We start from the raw sequence: 10,708 nt of genomic DNA on the forward strand, positions 1-10,708 counted from the left end.
GAAAGAGAATCTTAATAAAGAGATTGAGAGAAAAATACTCAGAAAAAGGCAAAGAAATATAAAAAACAACTATCTGTTACTGAGCCCTGATTAATACTGAACAAATAACACAGGGTTGAATCATCATCTTTTTGTCCACATTTACCTACTATGGGTTCAATGATGATTCCTTTTTGAGAAAGTACATAGGAAGTACCTACTGCTAAATAAGAACAATATATTCAAAATAACATATTTTGGTACCCTCAATGGTAACTCCCTTCACAAAAAGGTGGCAACTGTGCCAGAGTTAAGCCTCAGAGCCAAGCCCTGCAATGCTGCTTCTTCCACTAACCAAATGAGTCCCTTCTCCCTACTCACATAAAAGAACCTGGTTGTTGAGGAAGAATTATTTTGTAGAATCTATCAGTAACTTCATCTTCTATGACAGGTAAATGCAAATGGGCTTCAGGAGTCACTTAGTCAGTAGTAGGAGATACACCAGGAAATGGGAGCCCTGGCAAGTCTCCTCTGTGGACAGAATTCCAGGTTTCGTGACTGGCATTTAAGAAAGCCTTAAGAGATGGGACAAAGAGATCTTACAATGCATATTGATTCCAGAGTAGTGATTACACAATTGGCCAAGTAGATGGGAGCTGGGGAAAAAATAGGATTGAGCAATCAAAGGCTTTCCACTTTGGTGTCAGGGAAAACAGAGGAACTTTGTCAATGCCTCCCCTCACTACAAACAGTTGTTTATATGGCATCAGAGATATCACATGCTAAACCAGGTAAGAATCACTATAAGAACAACATAGGTTTCAGAATGAGTTCAGGGCCAATATGGACTTTGGAGTATTGGTGTCATATTGTGTTAGGCATAGAACCATATGATTCTAAGAATAAAGCAGCTATTCCCAACCAAATGGGTTCATTGAGCATTCACCTAAGCTAAGTAACCTCAAACCTGGCAAAAAGTCACTTTCCATCTCAGGACAAGAGTATTCCCCTGCTAATCAATAGCTGTATCTTTATGCACTTGACAGCTAGATCAACAGTTCAATCTCCCTCAAGTCATAGTTGTGACAAATAGATGCCACCCTGGAAAAGGAAAGACCTTTCCACTAATGATTTCTGAGTTCCAGTCTCCAGGAAGACTTACTTGATAAGAATGGATTGTTTTTCAACAAACAATTGATTTTCTTCAGTCTTGGCTTAATTATCCTCAAAGTCCCCACAAAAGCACCACATAACCTGGGGAAATAGTTCAGATCTCTTTTATTTAATATAATTCCTTTTAATTGGAATGGCACAAAAGGGGGAAGGAGGTGGTTCAAGGAACAGCTGATTCCATTAACTTATGAAGGAAGCTTCCCTACCTAATAGCATAAGGAAAGTGAAATTTGCTATTAAGTATGATAGGGATGTATATTTACTTTGAAGGGGATCCTCCATCTAATTTAATGGTAATTCCAAGTCTTTGAAAGGGACTGTATGTATCCTGATTTAGCACTTGTGGAAGAAGGGGCAGCCCTTCTACGGAGCTTCTAAAGTGACAAAAAACATGCGTAAGTGTGATCAATACTATCTTTACAGGGAAGATTTCCGAGGAGAACATTGACTCTACACAGCATGTACTGTTCACTGGTATAAGAATTTGGAAAAGACAGGTAGGAGTGGGGCTAAAATCAGAAGACTATAGTATCATCAACTAGCAACAATTAGGGTGGGATAGTAGCAACAGGGAATCAAGACAAAAATTTTTAAAGTCATAGAAAAAAGTTCAAGTTCCTTAGGCTGACTTTTATGCTGACCCTTAACTTACCTTTCCAGTCTTATCTCCCACTATACTACCCTGACATACTGTAACTCCAGTCAAAGTGAATTGAGTTCTTTACCTGAGACACCTTGCCCCATTTCATCTCTTTCTGTAGAAACTGAACCCACTCTTCTCAAAGTTCAGGCTCAAATCCTACCTCCTCCATTAAGCCTTCTCTAGAATCTTTACTGCCACCTAGTATATGAAAATCATCTCTCCTTCTTCCAAGCTTCCAAGCACCTCATGTCTGTGATAAACTACAATGCAGGATATAATAAAAGCTGCATTTTTCATATTCCTACCTAAATTATAAATTTATTTGAAAGGATATGTCTATATTATACTTACTTATGTAGCCCCCACAGCATCCAATATAGTTAATTACACTGAAGAGAACTTCAATAAATGCTTATCAAATAAATTATTCCTACAAATTTTACATAGCTTAGAATGGAAAGTTTTTAGAGATGAAAGCAACTTTAGATAAAGTTTAGTTTAAAAGCCATTAAAGTATTTAAATGTAATTCCAAATATTTCATTTTGCTTTATTATTAGCAATTTCAAAGATGGTTTCTAACATTTTCACCTCTTAAATGACAAATATTTGACAATGCCGCCAAAAACTCGCCCATCCTCCTTCAAGTATTCTTCCTGGAAGCTAATATTGAAGGAACTCTATCTAAATATATCCCTATTATTGTTAAGTGACCCCCATTTCAAATTTGTCATTCAAATCTTACAAATCCACAAAAGTTCTTCAATTTCTTTTTTCTTTAAATTAATTGTTTTGTTATTGTATTTTTTAAATACACATTTCTTTATGAATCATGTTGGGGAGACAAAAATCAGGAAAAAAAAGGGAAAACCATGGGGGGGGGATTGAAAAAAGAAACAAAAAAAGTGAAAAATAGCATATGTTGCTTTATATTCAATCTCCATAGTTCTTTTTTTGACATTTTATAATCAAAGTTTATTGGGATTGCCATGGATCACTGAACCACTGAGAAGAACTAAATTTTTCATAGTTGATCCTCACACATCTTGCTGTTACTGTGTACAATATATATTCCTGGTTACACTTATTTCACTAAGCATTAGTTCATGTAAATCTTTCCAGGCCTTTATAAAATAAGCTTGTCACCATTTTTTTGTAGAACAATACTATTCCATATACCACTTCATATACCACAACTTATTCCTCCATTCCCCAAATGATGGGCATGTACCATTTTCCAATGCTTTGCTATCACAAAAAGCAGATCTCAAATTTCAATGTCACTCCACCTTAAAAAAGCTTACTACAGCTTCTTAAATATCTTTTTACTTCCCTACCTCATGTGCAGAGATGCCAAGATAATATGCCTCAAAAACATGGATAAAAATCCATAATCTTTACCCTTGAATTCCTACTTAGATTTCAAAGAAAAACAGAACGTTAAGAAGGATTTCAGAGGTTATCTGACCTACTCCTAAAGAGCCACCTATACAACACATTCACAAGTAAGCAACTATTTCCTTCAAGGATTCTAGTAATTCCAGACCAGTTATTCCTACCCCAACTTATAGTTGGTAAGGCATACTTTTAAAAATGATAAAAATTTACTTTTATGTATAATTCAATTTCACTTTATTAGATTCAGCCCAATGTTGTAATCTTTTTAAAATCTTGACAGCTCTTCCTGATGTGTCTGTAGCTTGAAGATTTGATAAGAAAATTTATTATTTTATCAGTCACTGAGAAAACTGTTACATGGGACAGAGGCAAACATAGACATCTAGCAAAGATCTCTAAATGTCTCTTTTCCAACCAACATCAAACCATTATTGACTACTCTTTGAATCTTGCTATTTAACCTATTCAGAAGTCATCTCATTTTATTCATCGTTATCTAATCTATAGCAATCCTGTATTAGACAAGAATAGCATGAGATGGAAATACAGTTATTTGCAGGGGTCCTCAAACTTTTTAAATAGGGGGCCAGTTCACTGTCCCTCAGACTGGTGGAGGACCAGACTATAGTAAAAACAAAAACTTTGTTTTGTGGGCCTTTAAATAAAGAAACTTCATAGCCCTGGGTGAGGGGAATAAACGTTCTCAGCTGCCGCATCTGGCCCTCGGGCCGTAGTTTGAGGACCCCTGATAAAGAAATGGTTACAGAGAAAAGCACTTCTCCATGTTGGTAGATGAGTATTAAATGAATTTTCATCCACCTTCAATGGTTCACGGACATAATCTACCTGACCAATGATTAAATGCCATCAGTAATGCTTGCAAAACATGCAGCACAACATGACAGGTGGCTTGAAAGTTCTTATCCCAGTGTCTATCTTTACAGTTAGATAAATATGTTGACATGTCAACATTCCCTGAACTATGAAAAGGTCTGAGCTGATTTTCCTAAGGGAAGCCAAATGACTCACTTAAATCTAGAAAAACAATCTTGAGATTTCCTTGGTCTCCTACTCTACTAATGCTGTCAAAAAAAGGAAATGAGTTAGTCTGGAATCTTTCTTGATCTATTCTTGATGAAGTCATACTAACTGCTTCCCTTTTCAGATATTCACCAACCATCTCTTTAAAAATATACAGAACTTTGATAGAAGTCTAGATTATGTACTAGAATTCCCCTTCCCCCCAAAAAAACCTTCCCTCAATGTTTCACCAAAAAAAAAAAAAAGAAAGTACAATGTCGGGTATTTTGACTTTTTTTGAAACTATTTCCTTTTTTTGCAAACATTCTATATAGTACTTCAGTTCTATAGCATTTATTTCATGACTTGAACTTCCATAGATTGACTTCCAATGGATAAATAATCGCTATTACCAATGCAAGAAAAAAAAGATATCCATTAAACTACTAGAATAGGAGGCAGGTACACAACACATATACTAAGTCATCACCAATACCTATAAAATGTTTATTATTTATGATGTTATCCAATAAGAAATTACTATGCCTAGTCTAGCTTTGAAGGACATATTTGGAAGAAACAAAATGACTTGGGAAAAGACTTCTTTTATACTGGGTAGCTCACCTATTGAGGATTTGGGAAAATGAAGGGGGAAAAAATTGCACAGAAAAGGAAAGCATGCTTGTATACCATTGGAAGGAGCACCAATATTGGTAAAATCATGATTGCATTTAATATCTCTAATTTATTCAAAAGTTATATTGATCAACAAGAACTAATTACAAACAAAATGCCTTAAATTTCAGCAAATATTAAAATGGGTTATTCTTGGCCATTAGAGTCACATACAACATATATTTATACATACATACATACATATATACAGTGTGTGTGTGTGTATATACATATATATACACACACACACACACACTACACATATAGTATTTTCAAACAAGCAGATCATAGGACAAACAAGTTACAATGTATACAAAGTATATGATGTTACAGAGTTGAATCATGAACAGATGAATCAGCTCCAAACATTTAGGTATGTAGTGCATTGCTATTCCATTAATGAATAATCCCTGGGGCAAGGAGGGGGAGAACACTTTTTATGTGAATTCAAAAAGGGGGGAGAAGGGGGAAATGATAGAAGCAGAGATACATTTCTCTTACAGACAACCTGCATAACAAAAATTGTTCAACTTCTAATCGCCCTAGTCCCAGCCTCTAAGGTCAGTCAAATTTCTTTCTGTATCCTTTTCCTCCTCGGAAACCCAAAGGAGCTAAGTAATTTATGTGTCCAAGGTCAGGGAAGTATAAATAGTAAGGGACAGCACCATAATATGAACTCAGGTACCCTATTACTAGAGGCATACTTGTATGTGGCTTTCCCTCAAAATGTGTGTGTGTGTGTGTGTGTGTGTGTGTGTGTGTGTGTGTGTAAAAAGAGGGAGATATTGTGGACTGAAAATCAATTAGTTCAGAGATGATATGGTTAGCAAAAATGCTAATGAATCTAAAGTCTAATTTGACTATTCTATTAATTTATAGAAATGAGTTCATTATGAATCAAGTTATAGTCCTACTGTAATCTGCCCTAGTTGGGCCAAATTCAGAGAATTGTTTGGTTCTTTCCCTCCTAAAATGTAGTGCCTAGTTCAAAGTGGGGTGAATTGCATAAAAGACTAGAAATCAAGCCACAAGACTGTTAATTGAGGGAACTGAGGAAGTTTATCCTAGATAAGAAAACACTTCATAGGGACACAATTGCGAAAATACTCGAGGGGATTATTATATAAAAGAGAAATTAGACTTGCTTTTGCTTCCTTCAACAAAATTTAAGTGACTACTCTGTGAAGATTACTGTGTAGCAACACATTGGGAAAGAAAAGAGTTTAAATGAGGTTCATGCAAGGAAAAATTTAACTTGAGAGTTGCTAAAAAGTGAAATGGACTGTTTAGGGAGTTAGCGAATTTTTCACCTTTCAGAAGACCATTTCATCCAAGATGTTATAGATGATATTCAGCTTTAGTTCATTCTGCGTCTAGGATCTCTCCAAGGGCCATTTGCACTCCAGAGATTCTGTGATTCCACATGTCACTTTAGCCACAATACAGCCTATATACACTATCCAAGAAGAACCTGAGGTGTTCTCTGATCCCAGTTCTGTTACTTGTGTAAGCAATTCACTTAATTTCCCTGGGCCTTTGTTGGTTCATGTATAAAATGAAGATATACTAAATGAAAGATTCTTAACCTGGGAACCATGAACTTGATTTTTAAGTATTTGATAACTATAATTAAAAATAATTAGTTTCTTTTTAATCCTTTATATTTTATCTTATATATTTAAAAATTTTATGCTAAAGAGTTCACAGATCGATAAAGGAATTAATGGTACACAAAAAGTTAACTCCTGCACTATAGTCTATGAGGATTAATCCTGACAGTTAAACTAATTTAATCATTTTTGTAATGCTTTGAGAAGTGAAGAAAACCAGGAAAGAGAGTGGCCAAAGGTATCTTTTCCAGGAAGATATCTCTTGATAAGGGTCTTGAAAATCTAATTCCAGGAGCCTCAAGCAACTGGTCATAGCAGACTAATGGGAGATTATGGAGCCAACAGGTGTATTTGCTACAAATCTTCCCACCTTCTCTGCCTAAAACTAACTCCCTCTCCAACCTAAATCCAGTTTCTAACTTCAAGACTACCAAATACATATTTTACAAGTGGGGTTTCTGTTGTGGTAGTAGTTTGTTTGGCCTTTTTTTTCCTGGGGGAAGAGGAGGATAATTTATGGGAGAGTGGATAAATGAATGGAAAGGGAAAAAAATTCAACATTTTTAAAGCATTTACCATGTGCCTAACACTGGAAGTACAAATGATTCCTATTCTCAAGAAGCTTATAATCTTACATGGCTCCTCCTGAGCAATGTTCCCTTCCCTCCTAACTTCCCAGGGTTTTTCTGGCACGCTAATCTTGGCATTATTTCTTTCCACAATACCCATATCCTTTGGAACTTCTGGAAAGTTTCTCTATGCTTCCTATATAATTTCTACTTGTAGTTATAAACATTCTGAAAATGTATCACTGTATCATAAGAGAAATTATATATGACACTGGTTGCAATTGTTGTACTATCCTAATTCCTTATTTACATTTTAATTTACTCTGAAACTGAATAAGATTGCAAAGGCAATCATACATGATTACTAAAACCTACAAATTTGAGGACTAACTTAATATTAAAACTTTAACAATCTGGGAGCATCATCTCAAGTTACACAAAACTTCACTTCAACTATTTAATGTAGCAGTTTTTAAAAAATATAGTAATAGTAATGCCTGAAATTAGGCTGTTTGGTAAATTTAAAGCAATGAATGTGTCAGAGTTCATCAAAAACTGTTTCGAGGAGAAAAGGGGAACTGGGACTTCCTTGATTTGGTTTTCAGGCCAAGACCTCCCATTCTTCCACCAAATATATTTCTTTTAGTTGTTTATCATTCAACTAGACACTTTATACTTTTAATCCTTCACAAAACTATTCCATATTCATCTCACTTTGATTTTAAATACCCAAATTCTTTGAGTTTCTCCTCACTACTAATCTGCTTATTATTTAAGGCATTTGAAAATATATACATAAATGAAGCACTTAATAACTATTATTTTCAAAATACATAAACTTTTCCTAAACATTTACAGAAATGAAATACCTATCTTTTATGCTCAATATTTTTTTTTTCATTTCGGTTTTGAATAAAGTATTTGTTACCACAAAGAAATATATTTAGTTCTCATGAATCTCAAACCTCTCGATTTGAATACTGTAGTTGTTCAGTCATATCTGATTCTTCCCTGACCCCATGTTGGGGGTTTCTTTGCAAAGGTCCTGGAGGGGTTTGCCATTTCTTCCTACAGCCTCTTTTACAGAAGAGGAAACAGACAAACAGGATAAAGTGACTTTTCCCGGGGTCACACAGCCAGGAAGTGGCAGAGGTCAGATTTGAACTCAGGAAGATAAATCTTCCGGACTCCAGGCCTGGCACTCAATCCACTGCGCCACCTAGCAGCTCAAATTTTAGTATTACGTTGATTTGAAATAGAATTTGCCATAATAGCAAACAACAAACCTCCAGGGCCCAGTGAAAAAAAGGAATTTAACAACATACCAAAAAGTTTCCTATAGTTTCATGGGTTTTATGAATTACAAAGCCGGAAAGCCGGTGATCACTCAAAAGAATGGAATGGGTGTTGCTGTCAAAGCGTCAAGAGTATAACATCTTTAAAATCCACTCTGCACATCGCTGCCAGTCATTTATAATAATGAGAAGCTGAGCAAAGTGCTTATTCAGTAAGGAAAAGGTTAACCTGCTCTCTTAACATCCTTTAAGAGTTACTAAGAAGCCAGTTTTAAGTGTGACCAAAATAGTGTATTCCACAAGGGCCTTACTTTAAAACCACACTCACGGTATATGTTTCATGACCGCTTCCCTAAAAAAGCAATTTTTCAAAGGGAAGAAATTGCAAGTGGAAAGCAGTTATTTCGCGTTATCACTGAACATCTGAGGTCAGTCTATGGCATCGAGATCTGCAGGAGACTGACTAGCCAAGTTTCAGGGTTAACAAACGACACAGACTAATTGATAGAGCACGCCTTCAGCATTGCTTGTTTTCCATCAGCTTTCGGGGGGAGGGGAGAGGGGGAAGGAGAGGAAGATAGCAGAGAAGACTGGTGAATTTGGGAGTCTGGACAACCTGGGCTCAAGCGCAACTTGTATCACCTTGTGCACGTCCTTTCCCAACTCTGGCCCTAGGTCTCCATGCCGGACCTTTTAAATTTAATTTCTCTGTGGTTTATTTCAACCTTGGACTGTATCTGTTACTGGTCCATAGTTGTTTGCCTGTTTTTCTCTTCCCTCCTCTTTCTCCCAATAGACGGTAAGCTCCTTGGGGGCAGACTTTGGACTTTCCTAGGTATCCAGGGGACTTAGTGGCTGGCCTGGACGGGTTGGAGGAAACCATGCGCTCTTTCACTCTTCCCAAGCCCGTGAACGCCTTGAGCATAGGAACTGTCCTTTTGCCTCTTTTTAAATCCCCAGCGTTTAAGACAGCAGAAGGCACATAGTAGGCGCTTTAATGGTAAATGGAATCACTAAACGTAGCACGGTTTGCATTCTCTTTCTCGGGAGGAAAAGGAAAGGCGCCTGGCTCGGTAAAGAAGGAGCGCTCCGACGCCGCGCTCCAGCCCGTCCCAACCCCCGCGTCCCGGGTACCTTCGGCAAGCTGCTCCTCCAGGGTGACCTGATAGCGGCCCACAGCAAACACGCGGACTCCGACGGAGGAGGCTCCGGTCCCGGCTCCGGCCCCGCCGCCGCCGCCGGGGCAGCCTGGGCCGCCCCCTCCGCCGGCCCCGCCGCTGCCGCTGCCCTCCGACTTGGGCATCCGGGAGAACTTCTTCATGGTCTCGCCGGCGCGAGGCCCCCGCGGCCCCAGGAGGCGCCGTCAGCAGGAGCCGGGAGTCTCACATTCCGCGCGAGAGCGCGCGGGGACACCGAGGCCCGCGGCTCGAGGGCCCCCAGCTGCCCCGCACCGCAAGCGGGCTCCGAGGGGTGAGGGGGGCCTAAGCGCAAAGGACAAGGAATGGAGGGATGGGAACGGACTAAGGACGCACACCCCGCGGCGGGGTTGTGGCGCTGCTGCCGCCGCCACTGAGAACGTCGGCCGGGCTGCCTTCCGCCCTCTCCGCGGGCCCCGGCAACCCGCCTGCCTGACTGCCTAGCCGCCCGCCAGCCAGCCAAGGGAAGCGCCGTCGGCGGCCGCAGCGCCGGGACTAACTGCTTCGAAGGGAGCTCCGCGCAGGCGCAGCCGCTACCGGAAGTGACGCCCCGCCTTCGCGTCACGTGGAGAAGCGGAGGAGGGGCCCGGGAGACAGAAGGAAAGGTCGCCTCGGGCTCCGCAAGGGTAGGGATGCTCCAACGGGGCGTGGTCTTCGGAGGCTCGAGTCCTTCTGGTCCGGTGTCCTGGACTTCCGGGCTCCGATTTGAGGTAGTCGTCTGGTCTGCCTTCTCTCCCGGATCCCAGAATTGGTCCCCCGAAGGCCGTGGACCTCCATCCTCATCCCAACATTTTACAAATAAGGAAACTGAGGCCCGAGGGCCCAGGCGACCCCAGCACGCTGAAACAAACAGAGTTTTGGACGAGTTTCGGAAGCCAGACAGGACCGATCCTTCTCGTTTTATTTGAGAGGAAACAGATGCAGAACACTCACGATTTCCCCCTCAGATTCCGAGTCCAGGTCTCTGTTCGCTGTGCTTTTTATAAGGCTGAGCTACCCTAAATAAAAACTTCCACTGTCCCTGACTTCTTTTATTTTCTGAATTGAATCCGGCCTTCTGCAGGAAGCCTTTCCCGATTCCCCCCAATGCCAGTGACTTACATTCGATTTATTCCGTTCTTACTTTACCTGTGCATAATTGTTCATTTGTGG

The 10,708-nt window shown here is 39.7% G+C and overlaps 1 protein-coding gene across 4 annotated transcripts in view; it reads right to left on the bottom strand.

Annotated features, from left to right (window-relative positions):
• BMP2K (BMP2 inducible kinase) overlaps positions 1-10,355 on the bottom strand; it is a 104,776-nt gene extending 94,421 nt beyond the window's left edge. For 2 of the 4 annotated variants that reach the window (XM_031943845.1, XM_031943844.1), the window contains exon 1: positions 9,495-10,355. In XM_031943845.1, coding sequence (XP_031799705.1) covers positions 9,495-9,681 — 187 coding nt within the window. In that variant the 5' untranslated portion in view covers positions 9,682-10,355. The remainder of the gene's footprint in view (positions 1-9,494) is intronic. The other 2 variants (XM_031943846.1, XM_031943847.1) reach the window with 2 other exon arrangements.
• Positions 10,356-10,708: the final 353 nt, after the last annotated feature.

This window comes from Sarcophilus harrisii, chromosome 6 (assembly GCF_902635505.1).
Source record: "Sarcophilus harrisii chromosome 6, mSarHar1.11, whole genome shotgun sequence".
Classification (NCBI taxonomy): domain Eukaryota; kingdom Metazoa; phylum Chordata; class Mammalia; order Dasyuromorphia; family Dasyuridae; genus Sarcophilus; species Sarcophilus harrisii.